The sequence below is a fragment of the Aethina tumida genome, chromosome 2 (genome assembly GCF_024364675.1).
Source record: "Aethina tumida isolate Nest 87 chromosome 2, icAetTumi1.1, whole genome shotgun sequence".
Classification (NCBI taxonomy): Eukaryota; Metazoa; Arthropoda; class Insecta; order Coleoptera; family Nitidulidae; genus Aethina; species Aethina tumida.
Genome location: NC_065436.1, coordinates 17,095,452 through 17,119,327, shown reverse-complemented (window position 1 = coordinate 17,119,327; position 23,876 = coordinate 17,095,452). Strand labels below are relative to the sequence as shown.

General features: G+C 25.0%; 1 protein-coding gene and 1 long non-coding RNA gene across 4 annotated transcripts in view; one reads left to right on the top strand and one right to left on the bottom strand.

Annotated features, from left to right (window-relative positions):
* LOC109606628 (FK506-binding protein 2) overlaps window positions 1–10,731 on the bottom strand; it is a 61,652-nt gene extending 50,921 nt beyond the window's left edge. The window contains exon 1 of one of the 2 annotated variants that reach the window (XM_049963663.1): window positions 10,418–10,731. In XM_049963663.1, coding sequence (XP_049819620.1) covers window positions 10,418–10,602 — 185 coding nt within the window. In that variant the 5' untranslated portion in view covers window positions 10,603–10,731. The remainder of the gene's footprint in view (window positions 1–10,417) is intronic. The other variant, XM_049963664.1, reaches the window with a different exon arrangement.
* A 7,746-nt stretch (window positions 10,732–18,477) lies between these two features.
* Window positions 18,478–21,202, top strand: LOC126264691 (uncharacterized). 2 transcript variants are annotated; one of them, XR_007547360.1, is made up of 3 exons: window positions 18,478–18,647; window positions 20,292–20,393; window positions 20,913–21,202. It is a non-coding gene; the product is annotated as an uncharacterized LOC126264691 (long non-coding RNA). The 2 variants fall into 2 exon arrangements; XR_007547359.1 differs by lacking the exon at window positions 18,478–18,647 and adding an exon at window positions 19,982–20,095.
* Window positions 21,203–23,876: the final 2,674 nt, after the last annotated feature.

The window sequence follows — 23,876 nt, the reverse complement described above, 5'->3', positions numbered from 1 at the left end:
ATTCATAATACACAAATCGAAAATAAAGTGATTTATTTAGAAGAAAATATATATTTGTATTTAACATAGTATGAAAATAAAATATTAATTGACGAAAAACAATGACAAAAATTCTCGTATTTAATTTTTTATGATGAAAGAAATTATTGATTATTAATGGATCTTTAATGATATGTATCTAAATTTTTCTAAGAAAATTTACGTATCCAAAATATTTTAAATATTAGTTATGTACCCGATGTAAATACAAAATTAAGAAATTTAAAAAAAAATCTTTAAAAAAAATTCATTTCTTTAATTTTTAATACATCTTTTGGATTTTTTATATTTCAAACAATATTAATATTTAAAATACTACAGTATTAATATTAATAATATTTTAAAAGTTGCAGTTAAGAAATTTTATAAATTTGTGAGTTAATCAATAACTGTAATGTACATTACATTAAGTTTGATCTTGAAACTTGTGCCTTGAATTTCATTATCTTGAAAATTGGATATTTGTTATAGAAAATTAAATTTTAACTACATTTTTGAAAAATACATGTAGAACACTTTTGAAAGAGAAATTATGTACATATTTAAATTTTCCACAATATTATTGACTCATTGATGATAAAAATGTCAAATCAATGGTAATTTTGAATAATAAAATAACAAAAGTCAATTATTCCATAAATATATAAAACTTTTTTAAAGAATTTTAAATTAATATTGTCATTATTAACACTGGAAATTTTATTTATTGTACAAAAAATACATTAATTACTTTAGTTAATATTTTAATTAAATAAATATATATTATTTATAAGCACAGAATATGCATAGAAAATAAAATTGTTTATGTAGTAGAAATTTTTATTAAACATAACAACACAAATTAAAATACATAATTAGAACTGGTTACGGTTGAAGATATACACGTAGTAATTAATCATTCTTCATGCTGTTTAATTAGCTAACATTAAGTTGGCAGATTATCAGTTTTTGAATACGACAAGTACGATAAAATTAACATCTAATTATAAACAATTAATCGAAGATTAAGATTGATTCTGTTGATATTGTATTACTAGCTTAACAGACCTAGAAAAGTAATAGATAAAAATATATGTAGGAAGCAGTTGTCACTACAAAATAAATATTTACCTATATGTCAATCAATTCTTTATGTTATCTATCTGTACTATATACGTGTCTTATTTTCCTGACCCGCCTAGTCGCCGCCGAAATAAATTATTGAAACGATGAACAAATTTAAAATGAATCTATATGCCACCACATGTTAACATAAGTACGTCAGATTCGGTGCAGCACATAATTAGATATTGATGTATACATTAGAGCTCACCATCTAGAAACATTAAAATTAATTACATTCATAAAAGTATCGCGTGGCCGTAACTTAATTCCCATGGTCCTTCGTTTTATTTGAAGTTTATTTAAAATGGTCGGTTCGTCATTGGCGGCGGCCCGTCTCCTATCCCCTTTATACGTCGATGGTCGTCGCACGGGCCACCGAAGTCCAAACCGAATTTAAAATACGCGGCGGCGAAATGAAAAAATAAATTTTTGATGGCGTTAAACTGCCGGTATCGCATCGACCGAATTCTGTCGTTGGGCATTTCTCACTGAACTGTCGAAAACTGTGTTTTGTCAAAGCCCGGTGTAATGACGGGTAAATACCACAAAAGCACATTCTTCTCATATGCACTGTGTGTTGTTCCTTTTGTTACATTCGGCAGTTGTTTTATCTGATGGAGATATACATTTTAAATTTTGATTTTTTTTTAAACTATCACAGTTTTAAAAATGAATAATTGGATACTTCTATTCAAACTTATAAAATAAACATAATATTTTAATTATTATTATATTATTATTAATAGTATAATTTGAAATCAAAAATTAACAAATAACACATTATTTAAGTCTCAAAAAGTTTTTGAAAAGTGAAATAAAAACTCATTAAATTAATAGGAAGGAATAAGTATGGACAGAGTTTATATAAAATGATAAAATAATATTTTTATGTATATATTTATTTTAAACGTATTGATTAACTCGTATTATTATTATTTATATATTGAGTATTTTCTACTATATAATACTATATATTTGCAATGCGTAAGTAATAAATAATAGTTAGATATTAATTAAAAACTTAAAAGAACTAATTAACATGTTAATAATAATAATAATTTAAATATTAACATTAAAACTAAGACAGACATTTTTAGAATTAAACCTTTTACAGTTAACATTCAAGTTATGATGGAGTTTACAGTTTACTCGATAAATATGTGTAAAAAACAGTTCATTTTATATTAAGACTCGAATTTATACAAGATATTTGAGAACATCGTGGATCACATCCAACAATCAAAATAATTTTTTATTCCTAAAGAATATACAGCCCCTCAAATTTAAATTTAAAAACATCTGGAAATTGGATGTGTTCTAGTTTCTACTGTATTTTGACCACATATTTTAAAAACCCTTTGTATATATATTAGATATACTTATAATAAGATAAATTACCAAATTTTACTAAAATTCTTTATTTTATTATATTTTTAATTTCGAATTTATTCAAGGTGTTTCCAAAGTATACAGACCAAATTTTTACCACATATTTTAGTTTCTATATAAATTAGTTATACTAATAATAAGATAAATAACAAAATTTTACTAAAATTCTTTATTTTATTATATTTTGAATTGAAAACTCAAGTCTACTCAAAGTTTTTCCAAAGTAGAAAGACAAAATTTGAGACCAAGTGGAACCCATCCAACAATCTAAATAATTTTTTTTCTCCTGAAGAATTTAAAGCCCCTCAAATTTAAATTTTAAAAATTGTTCTATGTTTTTTAAATATAAAGGCTATAATTATATCTAGAAATAAAAAATTATTTAGATTTTCTGTATTGTTGGACGTGTTCTGGTTTCCACCAAATTTTTACGACATATTTTAGTTTGTATATAAATTAGTTACACTAATAATATGATGAATGACAAAATTTTACTAAAATTCTTTATTTTATTATATTTGAATTGAAAACTCGAGTCTACTCAAAGTGTTTCCAAAGTAGATAGACAAAATTTGAGACCAAGTGGAACCCATCCAACAATCTAAATAATTTTTTTTCTCCTGAAAAATGTAAAGCTCCTCAAATTTAAATTTTAAAAATTGTTTTAAGTTTTTTTAAAAGTAAGAGCTATAATTATATCTGAAAATAAAAAATATTTAAATTTTCAGGATTATTGGACGTGTTCTAGATTCTACCAAATTTTTACCACATATTTTAGTTTATATATAAATTAATTATACTAATAATATGATAAATAACAAAATTTTACTAAAATTCTTTATTTTATTATATTTTGAATTCTAAACTCGAGTCTATTCAAAGGGTTTTCAAAGTAGATGGACAAAATTTGAGACCAAGTGGAACCCATCCTACAATCTAAATAATTTTTTTTCTCCTGAAGAATGTAAAGCCCCTCAAATATAAATTTTAAGAATTGGTTTAGGTTTTTTAAATGTAAGGGCTATAATTATATCTGAAACTAAAAAATATTTAGATCTTGTGGATTATTGGACGTGTTCTAGTTTCTTCTAAATTTTTACCACATATTTTAGTTTGTATATAAATTAGTTATACTAATAATATGATAAATAGCAAAATTTTACTAAAATTCTTTATTTTATTATATTTTGAATTGAAAACTCAAGTCTACTCAAAGTGTTTCCAAAGTAGAAAGACAAAATTTGAGACCAAGTGGAACCCATCCAACAATCTAAATAATTTTTTTTCTCCTGAAGAATTTAAAGCCTCTCAAATTTAAATTTTAAAAATTGTTCTATGTTTTTTAAGTGTAAAGGCTATAATTATATCTAGAAATAAAAAATTATTTAGATTTTCTGTATTGTTGGACGTGTTCTGGTTTCCACCAAATTTTTACGATATATTTTAGTTTGTATATAAATTAGTTACACTAATAATATGATGAATGACAAAATTTTACTAAAATTCTTTATTTTATTATATTTTGAATTGAAGACTCGAGTCTACTCAAAGTGTTTCCAAAGTTGATAGACAAAATTTGAGACCAAGTGGAACCCATCCAACAATATAAATAATTTTTTTTCTTCTGAAGAATGTAAAGCCCCTCAAATTTAAATTTTAAAAATTGTTTTAGGTTTTATAAAAGTAAGAGCTATAATTATATCTGAAAATAAAAAATATTTAAATTTTCAGGATTATTGGATGTGTTCTAGTTTCTACCAAATTTTTACCACATATTTTAGTTTATATATAAATTAATTATACTAATAATATGATAAATAACAAAATTTTACTAAAATTCTTTATTTTATTATATTTTGAATTCTAAACTCGAGTCTATTCAAAGTGTTTCCAAAATAGCTAGAAAAAATTTGAGACCAAGTGGAACCCATCCAACAATCTAAATAATTTTTTTTCTCCTGAAAAATGTAAAGCTCCTCAAATTTAAATTTTAAAAATTGTTTTAAGTTTTTTTAATAGTAAGAGCTATAATTATATCTGAAAATAAAAAATATTAAAATTTTCAGGATTATTGGACGTGTTCTAGATTCTACCAAATTTTTACCACATATTTTAGTTTATATATAAATTAATTATACTAATAATATGATAAATAACAAAATTTTACTAAAATTCTTTATTTTATTATATTTTGAATTCTAAACTCGAGTCTATTCAAAGGGTTTTCAAAGTAGATGGACAAAATTTGAGACCAAGTGGAACCCATCCAACAATCTAAATAATTTTTTTTCTCCTGAAGAATGTAAAGCCCCTCAAATATAAATTTTAAAAATTGTTTTAAGTTTTTTTAATAGTAAGAGCTATAATTATATCTGAAAATAAAAAATATTTAAATTTTCAGGATTATTGGACGTGTTCTAGATTCTACCAAATTTTTACCACATATTTTAGTTTATATATAAATTAATTATACTAATAATATGATAAATAACAAAATTTTACTAAAATTCTTTATTTTATTATATTTTGAATTCTAAACTCGAGTCTATTCAAAGGGTTTTCAAAGTAGATGGACAAAATTTAAGACCAAGTGGAACCCATCCTACAATCTAAATAATTTTTTTTCTCCTGAAGAATGTAAAGCCCCTCAAATATAAATTTTAAAAATTGGTTTAGGTTTTTTAAATGTAAGGGCTATAATTATATCTGAAACTAAAAAATATTTAGATCTTGTGGATTATAGGACGTGTTCTAGTTTCTTCTAAATTTTTACCACATATTTTAGTTTGTATATAAATTAGTTATACTAATAATATGATAAATAACAAAATTTTACTAAAATTCTTTATTTTATTATATTTTGAATCGAAAACTCAAGTCTATTCAAAGTGTTTTCAAAGTAGATAGAAACAATTTGAGACCAAGTGGAACCCATCCAACAATCTAAATATTTTTTTTTCTCCTGAAGTAAAGCTCCTCTTTAAGTTTCAGAAATTGTTTAATGGTTTTTAAATGTAAGAGCTACAATTACATCTGGAAATAAAATTTATTTAGATTTTCTGTATTATTGGGCATGTTCTAGCTTCTGCTAAACTTTGACCACATATTTTGAAAACACATCATAATTTGTGTATCTAATTTATACATAATAAATTAGATACACATATAACAAAATAAATGACAAAATGGTACTAAAAATTTGTCAAGGTGTTTCTGTAAAAAATTTGATACCAAGTGGAACCCACCCAATATTTTAAATAATTTTTTTTTCTGAAGAATGTAAAGCCTCTCAAATTTAATTTTATTATTTTATGTCAATACCAGTATATTGATAGAACCCTATTTAATCCATAAACATAATAAATAAAATAACTTCAATTGGTTAATAATATATTCCCAACATAAAAATATATTGACATATTTAGAAAATCTAAAATTCATATATTTTAATTGAATTCCGAAACCTAATTTAAATGATTTTATTTACTTAATTACTTCATATTTGTATATGAAAATTGATTTAATTGGTTTCGCTGTGTACGTATTTTGTTATTTATAAAAATTACTGCACATTTCTATGCCTATTGTTATTTATATTTCACGAAAAAAAAAAATGGTTGAGTCCCGTTATCATACAATGAACCCGGTCTCATCCTGTTAGCACCAATTTATTAATTCTGTGTGTGTGATGCAAATTTAGCATAAATAATTATTTAAAGCAACATTAAAACAAGCGAATTGGTAACCATGACTCCTTCTAGTTCAGCAGTAGAATTCGAAAAACCAAATTCGAATAATTAACGGGTTTATGTATAACGGTGCTTAAAATTTCAGTTATATTGTATCGAACCACCATGAATTTATTTATCTATGTAAAACCCCGATACAACCGTATTTTGAGTATTTGTTAATTTATATTCTGCATATCTGTGATGGGAAAAGTGTGTTCAACGGAGAACTGTATATTTATATACTGAATAATAGACTCCCACATACATAATAAATTAATAAATGGAAAGTCAATAATAATTGAAAATACCCACTTTCCCCAAATGCTATTTTCAATACACAATATAATTTTGGGAGATAAGAAAATTATAAAATTCACCAAGACGTATAATTACGTAAAAGTTCACAAAATAAATATCAGTAAGTTAATTAAGTTAAATATAATTAACTTAAATTCTTTAATGAAAGTCTGTAATTCGCCTGGATAAACATTAGACTCGCCAGATGTTTTACGTTAATTAGCCAAAAGTAAGAGCCACTGAAAGTAGAATAAATTATTTTAATTTTTATATTAACATATTACATTTTGTAGCTGGGTGTATCAATTTTACTTGGAATTAGTTTAGGTCGATTTTAGAACGAGATGATATGGTCCGGGATTTCCGGTTAACTTTACGAAAATGAGTCCAAAGCACTTTTTAAGTCAATTTAAAACAGTTAAGAATTGTAGTAAATACTGTTTTTTACAACTTTAGATCATTCTAAATCTAATGAAATCCTGATTAGAATTACTTTAGATTTAAGAAAGCAAGAATTATCTTCTGTATTAACAGACCGCAATGTCTGGCTAAGTTAATGAAAATGTATGTTTTAAAACGATTTAGAAAAGTTAAAGTTATAGTTAAATATGGTTTCAAGTGCATAATAACATCGACCCTGATTTCAAAATTACCCGATATTTTATGAATAATTTGAAAATAGGGTGAGTAATATGTGACGAGTTTAATATTTAAAATCTCTTTATTAAATAAATAACTCAAATATAAACTGATATTTTAATAAAACACAGCCAACATTAGCGACATTTTCATATTGAATAATATTTGATCAAATGCTAATTAGAATTCGATTAAATTCCCTTTGGAACAAGATGATACAGACTAAAATTTCCGTATAACTTTACAAAAATCAGACCTATGCACTATCCAATGACTTTTAAATCTTTTGATATTAAAGTAATCTTTAGTATTTAAAATATATTTATTAAACTCAAAAAAACAAACTAATAATAAAGCTCTGTCACATATAAAATATATATTTGACCACATGCTAATTAGAATTAGCTTACATTTCTGTTAGAACAAGATGATACGAACCGCAATTTCCGGTTAATTTTATGTCAATGAGTCCAATGCACTTTTGAAGACTCTTTGAAAAAGTTAAAGTATTTAAATACTCTTTCAACAGTATAATATCGCCGACACTTATTTGAAAACTTTTTTATTAATTATTTGAATATGTGTAATGTATTTAGTTTTTAATATTGATTTATTAAATAACTTAAATTCCTTTTCTAATTTAAAGAATAAACTTTTTTTTTATAATTTAATTTTACCCAAAAAAATCAAATACATTTTACAAATAATCTTTTGATTTTAATTCCATATTTTCCAAATCTTATTAACTAAATATTAACTAATTAATTCAATAATTTTTAGTACATATATTTTAATGTATTAAAATATTTGTGAATCCCAGACTTTGTTTAAATAATATAAATTAATTAATGTATGTTTTTTTCTATTTATATAATTAATTCTTCTCCATTTTTACAATTTAATTAACCCAAAAAAATTCAAATGATTATACTTTTTTGAATTTTTTTATTGTTTTGTGTCAGTTTCATATTTTTTACAAACAAATTATTCATCTAATTAATTTTAAAACTCATTTTCATATCATATTTAGTATTTTTTATAATGACATTTTCATATTAAATGTCATACTTCGAAAATTATCGGTTTATTCTATATACCAGGTTACACAAGAACAAATTAAAAAAATTGTATTTAGTCACTGACTTTTAAGTTACTTCAGTATTTTTTATAATGACATTTTCATATCAAATGTCACACTTCGAAATTTTGAAAATAAATTTCCTATTTAATTAATTAATTCTTTTAGAATTTTTTTTATTTTATGTCACTCTCATATTTTTTACAAACAAATTATTCCTAATTTAATTAATTCTTCTTTTTTATAATTTAATTAACCTAAAAAAAAATCAATTAATTATTTTTTTGTAATTTTTTTTTATTTGTGTCAGTCTCATATTTTTTATAAACAAATTATTAATCTCATTAATTTTAAAACTCATTTTCATATTAAAACACCTACTTAAATAACTGATTTTTGAGTTTTTTTAGTATTTTTTCATATCAAATGTCATAATTCGAAAGTTTTGAAAATAAATTTCCTATTTAAATAATTAATTTTTCTTTTTTATAATTTAATTAATCCAAAAAATTCAAGTAATTTTTAGATTTTTTTTAATTGTGTCAGTCTCATATTTTTTATAAACAAATTATTCATCTAATTAATTTTAAAACTCATTTTCATATTAAAATAGTTACCTGATTTTTGAGTTATTTTAATATTTTTTATAATGCCATTTTCATTTTAAATGTCACACTTCAAAAATTTTGAAAATTTGGGAGTTATTATAAACACGACGTTACATAAGAACAATTTAAAAAAGTTGTAATTAATCATTGACTTAAATATCTATTTTTTATAATCGTCTAAATAATTAATTTTACTGATATTCTAATAAAAATACGACAATGCTATTTCGAAAAGTTTTAAATGAATAATAAAATTCAAATAAACATATATATATATATATATATATATATATATATATATATATATATATATATATATATATATATCAGATATTCAGCACTTCTTCAAATAAAAATTAAAAGTGTATAATATATTTGTTAGCTTACGTCATCATCTTCACCGATGGACCGATGCTTGTTTATATTTGATAATCGGGGCAGTTTTTAAGAATGAACCGGGCAGTCAAGCTTTAGATGTCGAGGGTTAAAGTACGTTTGTTGTAATAAAGCGTATTATTGTGAATTTAGTGTTTTAATCCAACTAAAAAGACAGATTAACAGTCGCTAATCTATCATATTTGTTTTTCAGTGTTCCGACAAAAATGTCATTGTCCTAAAGTACTTATTAAAAATAAATATTTGATATAAAAATTTATATTTTGTTGACATCCTGATAATATTCTTTGTTTTCGACTCACTATCCACAAAATAAATTGAATTACATGTTTTAAACAAGAAATTTAACGTTTTGAGATTTTCATGTGATGATAGAAATCAATTTAAACATTTTTATTATTTTATTTTATCCTATTGGACTTCTGTCAGTGTTTTAATGAAGGACACCAATAATTTTAAAATGATTTATATAATTTTAAAATATCTTATATTTAATTAGTCAATTATAAAATATTTATTATTTAAACTTGTTGGTTTTATTATATACAACATTACTGTTAGACATTGTAAAAACTCGATTTAACAAAAAAAATACTTTGATTATATAAAAAAAAATTGATTTTACGTCACTGAAAGCTGAGATCCAAGACAAAACCGATAATAATCAGGCTAAAGTATCTAACTAAGGTCAGCGGAAAGAATTGCCAGTTGATCTTCTTAATTCCCTTTCATTTCTAAGTAACCTGAGCCGTTCGAATCCAGCTTAACTAGTTCGAGCCGTTCCTTTTACGAATCATTAGACAATTACGTACTTCATTAAAGGCGCTGTTAATTACATGTAAAGCGGAGACGCGCCAGTGTCAGTCCATTGTTGCTACTTTATAACGAAATTCGCAGACTTTACCGTTACATTAACCCACATTTCGCTTCCACATAAAATTTATTTCACGCGTTTACTTTCTTGAAGGCGACGCAAAATAAACTTGTCGCACGGACGTGCAAATCGCCGAGGAAAACGTCCGGGGAACGGACGTTTTTCAAAAAAAAAAAAAAGTTACGACACTCCCGCGAGTTTAAGGAGCAATTTAAGTCGCCGGCAAAGTTTTGATTGGACGTTTCGGCTTCGAGTCACTCACCTAGAGTCGAATTTCGTGCCGTCCGTAAGTGTGCCGGTGTAGTGCATCGTCAACATGTCACCGTTTTTCGTCTTGACCTCACATACTTCCGGTTTGCTAATCACATCAATTTTAAATTCGTCTTTGTTGTCGCAATTGGCGACCGCCAACATGAGGGCGAACAGAACACCGAACGCGCACTTCATAATTTTATTTATTTTTACTATTATTATTACTACTCCGGCCAATAGCGTAAACGTACGGCTCTAGAGCTGGTTCCGGACTGAGTGAATGAAGTAAGCAACTGCCACGAGACTATGCCACGCTACAAACGCGACGTCACCGCCGGCTAGCCTTGTTTCTCGTGTGCGGTGGTCCGGAGATGGAAGATTCGAAAGCCACAGGTCTGGGTTTGATTGGCTCCGTTCTACACGTGACGATGTGCATTTACCGCTATGTTGATAACCCTACACCGAATATTTTTTTATGATGATAGACAGCGCACCTACACTGCCTAAAATAATTATTTTGTTTGATGGTTGTTAGTTGGGAGGGTGGTTTTTTGGAAGCAGTTGTTACTTACACAAAGAAATGACTAATTTATCAATGGTGATCTGTTGTCACATTAAATTAGAGGTGTCATTAAATTGAAAACATTATAGGATCATCGTTACGTCATTTTATTTGATAAAATACTTATCTTAAGTTCTGAACTATTAAATCAATGACTTTTTGACTTATTGACTTTAACTGATATTAATTTAATAACAATAAAATTATATTATTTTTATTTTGCATATTTTCTAATATATACTGGAGGCACAATACATTAAAAAATTCCCCCTAAGAAATTATCATATCAAAAATAATAGGGACATATATATGAAATAAGTTGGAAATGCCCCTGAGTTACAATTTGCCTAAGTTTATTCGAAATTATACATTAAATTGGCAACTGGGACCTTTATACACAAAAAAACTGTTGTCTGGGGGTAGCATGTTTGAATCGGCTTGTACGTTTTTATTATTTTGTGAAATGACTTTTAAATTACTTTAGTATTTTTTATAATGACATTTTCATATCAAATGACACACTTCGAAAAATTTGAAAATTTCAGGGTTATTCTAAATACCAGGTTACATAAGAAGAAATTTAAGAAATTGTGTTTAATCGTTGACTTTTAAGTTACTTTAATATTTTTTATGACATTTTCATATTAAATGTCACACTTCAAAAATTTTGAAAATAAATTTCCTATTTAAATAATTAATTCTTCTTTTTTATAATTTAATTAACTCAAAAATTTTAGTAATTATTCTTTTTAGAAATTTTTTTATTTGAGTCAATCTCATATTATTCGTCTAATTAATTTTAAAACTCATTTTCACATTAAAATACCTATCTAAATATCTGTGATATATTGATCGTCGAATTTCTATAACTAGAATGAGTATTTTTACGATAACTTAATAAAGTGGTGATAGCAAAATATATAAACTAATTTTAAAAGAAATTTATTCTTAAAATTGAAAAGGTAAAACTTTTGAGGAATTTAATTCCTATAAAGGAAAAGGTGGAAATTGTGAAATACTCTCTTTAAAACGTTAAATATTTTAGCTATCTTATTTAAAGTGAACTGTTAAAATAATATTACTGTTGTCGTTCTATACACAATTATAAATTCAAATTCTATAAAATATTACACATATTTTTGTGTTAACTGAATATAAATTTAGTTTCTTTAATTTTGAAATAGCTTTTTAATAATTAATTTTGTGTTACTTATTTAACATTAACACTTTGTATAACACACATCTTTTATGTTTTATAATTTTTTCCAAATATAACATACGACACTTATATAAAATAAATAAATAAAGTTGAAAATGCCCCTGAGTTACAATTTGTCTAAATTTATTCGAAATTACACATTGAATTGGCAACTAGGATCTTTAGGCACAAAAAACTGTTATCTGGGGGTAGTATGTACTTATAGGCTTGTGTGTTTTTATCATTTTATAAAATGTACAAATTAGTGTGAGCAAAATAATAAGGACATGTAGTTTTAATTGATGAAACTTTAAATGTTGTGCCCATAAAATACTTATAAAGGGTAAATGTGTGGTATTTACACAAGAACAAACTAAAATAATTGTATTTAATCATTGACTTTTAAGTTTCTTTAGTATTTTTTATAATTACCTTTTCATATTAAATGACACACTTCGAAAAATTTGAAAATTTCAGGGTTATTCTAAATACCAGGTTACATAAGAAGAAATTTAAAAAATTGTATTTAATCGCTGACTTTTAAGTTACTTTAATATTTTTTATAATGACATTTTCATATTAAATGTCACACTTCAAAAATTTTGAAAATAAATTTCCTATTTAAATAATTAATTCTTCTTTTTTATAATTTAATTAACTCAAAAATTTTAGTAATTATTCTTTTTAGAAATTTTTTTATTTGAGTCAATCTCATATTATTCGTCTAATTAATTTTAAAACTCATTTTCACATTAAAATACCTATCTAAATACCTGTGATATATTGATCGTCGAATTTCTATAACTAGAATGAGTATTTTTACGATAACTTAATAAAGTGGTGATAGCAAAATATATAAACTAATTTTAAAAGAAATTTATTCTTAAAATTGAAAAGGTAAAACTTTTGAGGAATTTAATTCCTATAAAGGAAAAGGTGGAAATTGTGAAATACTCTCTTTAAAACGTTAAATATTTTAGCTATCTTATTTAAAGTGAACTGTTAAAATAATATTACTGTTGTCGTTCTATACACAATTATAAATTCAAATTCTATAAAATATTACACATATTTTTGTGTTAACTGAATATAAATTTAGTTTCTTTAATTTTGAAATAGCTTTTTAATAATTAATTTTGTGTTACTTATTTAACATTAACACTTTGTATAACACACATCTTTTATGTTTTATAATTTTTCCAAATATAACATACGACAAATTACTTTAAGTTTCTTGAATTTCTGAATTAGGTTCATTTAAATTTGTAACAATTTTATGTCGAATTTGATTGTAAACGTGATCCTTGAGGTTTTCTATGGGACTGATGTATGCAGATTGGCACGGACAGGACAAAACATGCTTAGGCAACATTAACACTGTAGTACATTAAAAATATTTCGGGGGATTTCCCAGAATAATTGAAAAATTCATATATCAACACAAGAAAAAATTAAATCTTAAGACTCAGGAGGATTTCCCAGAAAAGAAAACGTGAAAGTGTATAACACAAAAAATTCTCAATACTTTTTATGTTCCTTTATTTTAATTTCTATAACTAGATTTTTTTTAGGAGTCAGATGCGAGTTGGGGAAGTTTCACTGAATAAATAATTATTCGCAAAGATTATTGAGGTCGTTAATTTTATTAAATATTAACATCTGGCCGAATGAACTGATGCATATTTATCAATTACAAAATCGATATTTGTAACACCAACTCATGCACGTTAATTAAACTACAACCAAAGGATATACAATGTATGTATTACATAAGTAATTCTAATAGGTCATTACTATTACAACTTGACACAAACAAATTTTACCGTAAAACTGTTTACTTGTGGGAAAATTGTAACGTGTGAAATGTTCAAAACCAAATGTTTCTAACTATTTTAAAATCTGGACTTATTTCACAGTTAAATGGAAAAACTTTTTTTGATGTTATATTATATTATGACAATATTTTTATCAAAAAGTTATTTAGTTGCATGTAAATTAAACAATACAACATTTCTTTAAAAATAATTAGAGTGAAAATTACGATAAAAATATTGTTATTAATATTGAAAGTAGGATTTAATTAATATAAATTAACACATGCGTGTAGCAATAATTTAATTAAACATAATAAAGTTAATAAAAACACGTATCATTTGTATATCTTCTGCAAGTACTAATTTTATAATATTTTACTACACACTTGTTTTCTCCAGTTGGAAGTTTATTTCCTGCCCTACATGAAGAAAAACCATCTTTTATTGTTAGTAGTTCAAGAATCCCTGCAACTTTGCACATTTATGTTAATGACATTGAACGAATACGTGTTAATGTCTTTTCCAAACATTTGGAAAGAAGTTTTTAGACTTCTCCGCAAGGCCCTGGTTATATTACCAAAATTTTCGAACAAATTTACATGCAGAAGCACCGGTGCTATAAACTTAATGTGATTTAATTTTATATTTAAAAAATAAGTAATTAACAATTCCACACTTATTTTATACGTAATATTGCCTTTTTCTGATTGTCATAAAACTTTAGTTCCTGGATCTGAATGATGACATTATAATTCGCATGATTTGCCGTTTTCTGGTTCACTTTAAAAACTTTCGTTCTGACATCATCTATCATAAATAACTGTAAAATGAAAGCGGGCGGCAATTTAAAGAAAGTTCATTAGACGTAAGGCAATTCGTTAACAGTGGCGTATGATTTTTTTAATATTATTACTTAATCATACACAATATTACAATAATATATTATAAATAAATACGTACTTGTATATAGGGACCCAAAATACCACTAATATTAAAATTCAAGAAATCCAAAAAGTAATATTTAACATGTTGTTAACAATTACACTACAATTAATATCCTTGATAAGTTAATTAATAATTAATATTTTATTATTGATGTCTTAAACAATAAATATATGTTGATAAATATTATGTGACTATTAATAACATCGACAAATATATTGTTAACAAATAGAAATAATTGAATAGAAAATAATACATTATAAATAAATTGCGAATATAAATACATATTGATGTGTACGTAAATAATAATTTTTGAATTGTTTTACTCTTTTTCATGCCATATTTTATTACTTACTTTATGTCTGGTTGTAGGATCACATCATTGATAATTTAAAATATTCAATACAAAAAAATGTGCCTCGACTAAACTTAAACCTTCAAAAAATAAAATTGTAAAGTTTACATTTTACTTTGAGAAAACGTAATAAACACGTTATCTGATAAATTTTTAAAAAATTGTATCTGATAATCAACATGGAAGCATTTATCAAATGTTAGTACAGTTTAGTTTAGTTTTGATCATCCTAAAATTGGTAAGTAATAATATATTTTTATTATTACTATTTTATTTACAAAATATATATTATACTGTAGTATTTTTTATTACAAATTAATGGCAATATAAGTAAACTATAGTTATATGTGTATATGTTACATAAGTATTTACATACATACCCATGTAAAAATATTGTGAATGGATAAATATAAGTTTTATTCTTTGCTATTTTTTTCCGCTTATAAAAAATGAGATTACGGTCTAAAATATAAATATTTTGTAAAAATATTAAATTTTACTGATAATTAGCTCATTAATAAATAAAATACTGCGTATCAGATCGGAGTACCAAATTAAGATAAAAGTATCAGACGCTGATTAAAAGATTATTTTGGTTTGTTTTAATATTTTTGTATGACCCTCTAAATGGAATTGATATTGAAAATGTTTAACCTTAAAATTATTATTTTAAATATTATTGTGATTAGATGATTATTGGAAATTGTACTACTTTCAACATTATTATAAAATTGAGATTAGATTTTTTTAATTTATTTTTGAGTGTTCTCAAATTAATTTGAAGTTTTATGTTCATATATATATAGCTTGTTTAATTTTATTTTATTTATAATTGTGTGTGGGTAAATATATAAGTTCTATTCTTCGTTATTATTTATTACCACTTATAAAACATGAGTTTAGGGCCTAAAATATAAATATTTATTGAAAATTTGAAATTCTATTGATAATTAAGTCATTAATAAATAAAATAGTGCGTATCAAGATCAGAGTATCTAATTAATATAAAAGTTTCAGAAATGATTATTTTGGTTTGTTTTAATATTTTTGTAACTGAAACTGATATAGAATTAAATTGAAAATTTTAAACCTTAAAATTATTATTTTAAATATTATAATTATTGGAAATTGTACTTCTAACATTATTATAAAATTGACTTTTGTTTTTTTTTAATTTATTTTTGACTGTTCTCAAATTAATTTGAAATTTTATGTTCATATATAAAGGTTGTTTAATTTTACTTTGATTAATGAAATTTAGTTTTTATTTATTTTATCTTATTAGTATTCATAACATTGTTCGCTGTGATATGAAAAGCCTCGATCGTAAAGGTAAAAGTAGGATCTGGAGTTAATATAATAAGGGTTTATTAGCAATGTTTAATAAACTACGTAAATTCTATAAACTTATCAAAATCAGCATTGGTATGAATGAATAAATTTGTCGGCGTAATAAAAACAATGAAGATCGCAGTGAAAATTACATATTATGATCCATAAAGATTATTAATTTTAGGGAGATACAAATAAACAAAAAATAAAAATTCAGTAACTACAAAATATTTTAAAGAGTAGTGGAAACACAATTATTTTTTTCAAACCAATCATATTTGTGCTAAAACAATCCATATAGAGGTTTTATATGAATTAATTACTAAAAATTTGAGTTACATACATATTCATGTAATTATATTGTGGGTGGATAAATATATAAGTTTTATTCTCCGTTATTATTTATTATCACTTATAAAACATGAGATTAGGGCCTAAAACATAAATATTTATTGAAAATTTGAAATTTTACCGACAATTAAGTCATTAATAAATAATCAAAATCAAAGTATCTAATTAGAAAAAAGTTTTAAACACTGGTTAAATGATTATTTTGGTTTGTTTTAATATTTTGTACGGCAATTTTCTTTAACGGGATCTAATATAGAATTAAATTGAAAATTTTTAACCTGAAAAATATTATTTTAAATATTATTATGATTTTTATAAATTGTAATACTTCGAACATTATATTATAAAATTGTGTTTTGATTTTTTAATTTATTTTTAACTGTTCTCGAATTAATTTGTAATTTTATGTTCATATATAAAACTTGTTTAATATTATTTTGATAAATGAAATTTAGTTTTTATTTATTTTATCTTATTAGTATTCACAACTTTGTTCGTTGTGATATGAAAAGCCTCAATCGTAAAGGTAAAAATAAGATTCGGAGTTAATCTAATAAGGGTTTATTAGCTATGTTTAATAAACTATATAAATTCTACAAATTAATCAAAATCAGCATTTGTATGAATGAATAATTTTGTTGGCGTAATAAAAACAATGAAGATCGCTGTGAAAATTAAATATTATGATCCATAAAGATTATTAATGTTAGGGAGATATAAATAAACAAAAAAATAAAAATTCAGTTACTACTTTACAAGGTACAAACTATTTTAAACAGTAGTGGAAACAAGCAATTATTTTTTTTTGTTCTAGAACAATCCATATACAGTTTTATATGGATTAATTAGTAAAAAATTTGAGTTTTCAAATGTTGAAACATGTACAACAAAATTGCTTGTACCAACTTTTAATTACAACGAAAAAACAGTTGTACTTTGAAGTAGGTTATTCGTATGATTGTGTCATTTCAAAAACAGAATCGCTATATTTGGGGATCTGACATGTCCACGTAAACTGGTCTTGAATATTTCGAGAGTTAAAAAAGGTCTGCATTCATAATTATTAAAAATTTTTTTATTTGAACTAATTTAATATGATGATTAACATAACACATAAAAGGTAATTCATCAAAAACTTTCACTAACGAAATTAGCAAGACAACTTAGGTTGGCAATCATGACCAAATTATATTTTAATTTTCTTATAGTGACATAACATATTTTTATAGTATATTATAATTATATAGAATTGGAGAAAATTTCAAAACAATCACGGCAACAAAAACATTGAAGCAACGGTAATGTCTGCTCTCCTTCACATAACAACGTAAAATTTAAATAAATCACAGTTACCCTGTACATAATATAAGATGACTACCGTCACCTTAAAATGGTAACATTGAAAATAGCTAGCATTGATTGTTGTAGAACAGCATTGAATGAAAAACATGTATGCACAACAGTCATTTGAGGTGATCATATACGGAAACACCGGCCTACTACCAGCCGTTGTTTCTGTAGTTGACTCATTATTTTCGATCATTGAAAATGAAAGTTCCTTGTGTGTGTTACGTTAAGAAACAATCTTGATGTTCGATTACTTTCTTCGATTTTTTTAAACCACATGTTAAGGAGTACAGAATCAATGTTCCGACATTGACTTTCACCGATTTCATCTAAGGGCAGGTAAATTTGCTTACGAAACCTAACCAATCTTTTTTTTTACTTGTGGTACAGCTTAAACACATTTGGGCAACGTTAATTTGTTTATTTGTCTCTAAAGTTAGATGCACTTTATTAAAATCTAGAAAGTGATGAGCAAATGCACTTATGTTAAGTAAAGAAAGTGGGGTATTACATGTTATCTGTACCGGGGCGTGCATTAATATTATTTATTTTCTCCAGCATATTCTCAGACATTAATTATTGAATTTAACAAACTTTGTTAAATTTATTAATAACCTGTACCTACATAAAATATTTGGTAAACCACTAAATGGTAATTACCTCACCTTTCATAGGAATCTTTCTTCTTAGAATATTTATGTGTCGTCCATATGTACTGATTCATAACAAATATTAACATAACTGTATCTTCCTCGGTAAACCCATTTTGTAATTTATTCCCACTTTTACCATGCCTGAGTTTAAAATTATGTATAATTTAGTAAATTAAATTCACCTGGTTAATGTGTATATATTAATATATAATTATTCTTAACATGAACTACCGTAAAATTTGTAATATATACAAGATAAATAATACAAATATGTGGTTACACATGTCATACATACATATTTTGTTTTAAAAATCGTCAAGATAAAAATCATATAGAAATAAAATTAAATAAATCTTATCATATCATTATATTTATTTTACTTTACTCATCTTTAAATATAATAAATGTACACTATATATAAAATATATAGGTTTAGACACATATGTATTAATTTTCCAGTACCTAAAATAACATGATATTTTTTGTTGACTGTTTAAATATTTCCTGACCGTAATTTATTTGCTCTTTCGTTTTTCATAATTTATTTTCAGTTACAGTAATCACTCATAATCAATATCATATCTTATCTCAGTAAAATTAGCAAAGTATATCGAATCTCGACAAAATTGTTTCTACAGTGATGTGTAATATGTGAAAGTACTAGTGAGTACAAGTTTTTAATTTTTATTTCCATAGAATATAAATTATATTTTTATACACGAGTGGTTTTGATGTTTTAGACTAGAGATATTTTTATTGCTTAAAAATTTAAAACAACCGATCTATAACAATGTTGGTGTCTTATGTGATGTTTTTAAAGAAAGAAAAAGAACAAATAAGCCAAAGATCAAACATCAAAACATAACCTGTCACTGTCATTTTATAATGTTTTGTAAAAATGGGAAATCATAGATTTGTATTGAAAGAGAATTCTCAATTCCACATATACAATCCACGTGATTATTTACCTTTTGTCTAATTCAATAGGTTTTAGTCTATATATTTTTTAAATACAATGTGTCAAATGTCAACTTTAGACGTTTTATAAACAACGTACAATTTAAGTACACGACTATATACTGTGATTTTACATACAATTTACAATTTTTTTCAAACAAGCTAACACCCTGTTTGGTAAGATAAGAATTATTATCTAGACACAAAAGTACCGCTATATAAATCAATAGATAAAGTCATATATTTTACAACTTTGCGTTGAAAATTAGTAAACTAATTTAGATAATTGGCATAATTATTTCAAACGAGAACATTCTTACAATTAGTATATCTACAATCATTTGTATAAAGATAATGTTTATAACGTTTTTAGGCTATACTTCAAGAAAATGAGTACTACGACGGCACAATATGGTCTTCCACAAGATTACAATCATGATGATACAGCAAATGTAAAATTAAGGCATCACAATAAGTAAGTAATTCATTCAGTTATAAACAATACAAGAATATAAGTTTAATAATATAAATTGAAGGACGAATGCAGTGAATTGGTAAAATTATAAAAAGATCACTGAAATTAAATGTTTATATTGATTTGATTGTATACAGGCAGTCCCAAAGTGGTTGGTTGGTTGTTTTGGGTATTTCCAGACTTAAAGAGAAAAATGACTTTTGTCAAAATTTGAAAATGAACAACTTCTATGTTGATTTTCTTGTTAAAAATGTAGAATTAGTTCGTGTTTTCATTTCCCAATATTTAAATTAATTATTTAACGTGTTCTTTTCGCGTGTTATGACTAATTGGATGACCAACGAAGGAATTACGGTTTTACCATGGCCCAAACAATCACCGGACTTAAATCGTGTGTGAGACATAAATCAAAGGCAATTTTTTACACACATGAGTAACTTATTTTGTCTAACAATACAAAAATATCAGATGTAGACCAAATATTATAATATTAGTTAATACAAATATATATTGTTGCAGTGCCGATCAAAGCGAAACCCAAAGGAAGCGAAGATCAAAGCACAGACTCTCGAATCGAAGAAGTACCGGATTCATCTCCCAAGCGGAAATTGAGGCGGCCAAAAGTTTAGGTCCCGACGGAACGGGAAGTCAAAAATTTTAAAATAACTACGTAAATTGTTGATATTTGTTTATAATATTTCTAAGAATGTTATTTTGTATACACATATATTTATTTATTAACAATGTAAAATGAATTTTTTACCAGTCCTGTAAGTACAGATGTTTACATTAAATACTTTACAAAAATATATATTTTTTAATCATGTGTAAACCCACAAATTCAGGACACAATCCAATTTTGTTTAGTCGCCTAAAACCGAGTGTAGTATTTTCAGCAGTTTACGACACTGGGGGAAAGTGCAGTAAATAGTAAAAAAACACCGAGGTTTAAATATTACATTGCCATCCCATATTTTTGTTGATTTATATTTCCATTCTTGTTCAACTTTCCGCGGCAATGCAAAATAAAATGTATATCTTCCTTTTAGTGTCATTTTTTATTACTTTCTACATATTCACCTGACAAAACATAGTCCCCCCCAATGAATTAATGATGAACTATGTAAAATTCAACTTATTTTATAATAATTGTAGTACATAATTAAGATTAAAGTTATTTTATATAAAATTACATTTACTTGAAAATAAATAAATAATTTATAATATATTATGGCTTATTCAGCTTTTTGCTTTTATCAGGTGTTTTGTGATTTTGCCTTATTCAAAAACAGGTATTCAGGTAGCAATCCACAAGTTCGTTTGTATGAGAATAAACCATATACATAGAAGTTTATTCAACCATTAAATGAGAATACCACTCCTAAATTAATTATCATCATACAAATTACATCCTTTGTGTCGAGATAAATGGCATAACTAAATTTCACACAAAATGCAATTATCTTATGTTGACAACGAAATCAATTCGTGCAGTTTATGGCTACATGTCCCTCTGCCATGAATTCGTTAGCGTTTGGACGAACGCTGTTGCTCCACATTTGTGGTGTGCATCTGGTAAGTTCAATATTTAATCCGCACTTTTTTTGAAGTGATAAAAATTGGCATTAAAAATGTTGGATTGTCTAATTAATTAAATATTACTTAAATTTTATAAATTTTCACCTTGTTTTTATACATTCTTCAATTTGAAATTAATGTTTATAATATGAAATATTTGTTGAGTAAAGGTTAATAATTTAATTCCACATTATAAAATTCCTTAAAATATTTACCAATTTTTATCGCTTTATATATTTATTCTCCTTAAATATTATTTCTTTACTGTTAGGTAAATTTATTTTTAATCTAGCTGGTAGTACAGTGTAGGAAGTCTGCTTGTATGGTAGTGTTTTGTTGCAAGGTAAATAAATTGCTAATATTAGTTACTAAATTAAACATCGATGATTAGATTGGAAATTGGAAATGTTCTAATTTTCGTTGAGTATTATATTAATTTTAAATAAGCAACATTTATAAATAGTGAGGGCACAGTATGTTAAATAATGCACGGTTATAAATTATCTTCCAGGGTGATTATTCTTGACATGGCAGTGAACTCAAGAGAGATGAGAACTCTATTGCAATAATTTTAATCCACAGATTATTGAATGTAAATAAAAACTAACATTAAAATAAAATAAAGTTATTTTTTTTTAATATAAGGGATGTTAACAATAAGCTAACCGTTCACACATACACACAATACCATAAATGAAGACATTCAATGTTTGATAACCATTCGGATCTTCATGGCATTCTTAATCAAAAAAATATTTATCCTCTGTAGCCAAATAACCTGTATATGTTAATTGGACTATTCAAACCAACTTTTAAAGACATTTTATTTATTGATTTACTATAAAGTTCTTAAAGCACAGCGTTTAGGATTAAAGTATCATATTGGAGCATGTTGAGCATTTGACTAACAATGTGTAGGCTTATTTCGCCTCTCAGTTGTCTCCAAGATAAAGAGAGATTTCATGTCCACGTCATTTCTTATCTTTTAATGTCAAAAAAATACTGTTAGAATTTTTGCAAATTAAAATAAGATATGTTAGCAACTTGGATCATTCCTTAGATATTATAGCTCTGTAAAAATTGGATTCATTCTTCTGTTTTTATATATGTTCACTCTGATGAACTATGTTAATTAGATTTAAAAAAAATGTTTGGGGTTGTTGCAGTTAGTTACAATATAATTTACATAAAAAGATATGACAGTAAGATACATAACATACATAGTAAGGTGACGAAACATGTGATATTATTCGATCATGGAAAAATATGTAGTTTTTCAACATTTTTGTCCATATAGTGCACTTTTATGTCGATTATTTTGATATAAGAAAGATGCACAAAAGAAAAATGAACAACGTATACGTTCGTAAGTCTGACAATATAAGTAAAATAAAGTCCATTCAGAACATATCGTTGGTTGTAAATTTTGAGGTTTCTGCTGAGAAGGCTTTATCTTCATGACATTCTTAATCAGAAAAATATTTATGTTCTGTAGCCAAATAACCTATATATGTTTTTTAACTTTTTAAGACATTTTATTCTTTGATTTACTATAAAGTTCTTAAAGCACAGCGTTTAGGATTAAAGTATCATATTTTGAGCATGTTGAGCATGAACCCATTTGACTAACAATGTGTAGGTTTATTTCGCCTCCCAGTTGTCACCAAGATAAAGAGAGATTTCATGTCCATGCATTTCTTATCTTTTAATGTCAAAAAAATATTTTTAGAATTTTTGCAAATTAAAATAAGATATGTTAGCAACTTGGATCATTCCTTAGATATTTTAACTCTGTAAAAATTGGGTTCATTCTTCTGTTTTTATATATGTTTAGTCTGATGAACTATGTTAATTAGATTTTAAAAAAAAAGTTTGGGGTGGTTGCAGTTAGTTACAATACAATTT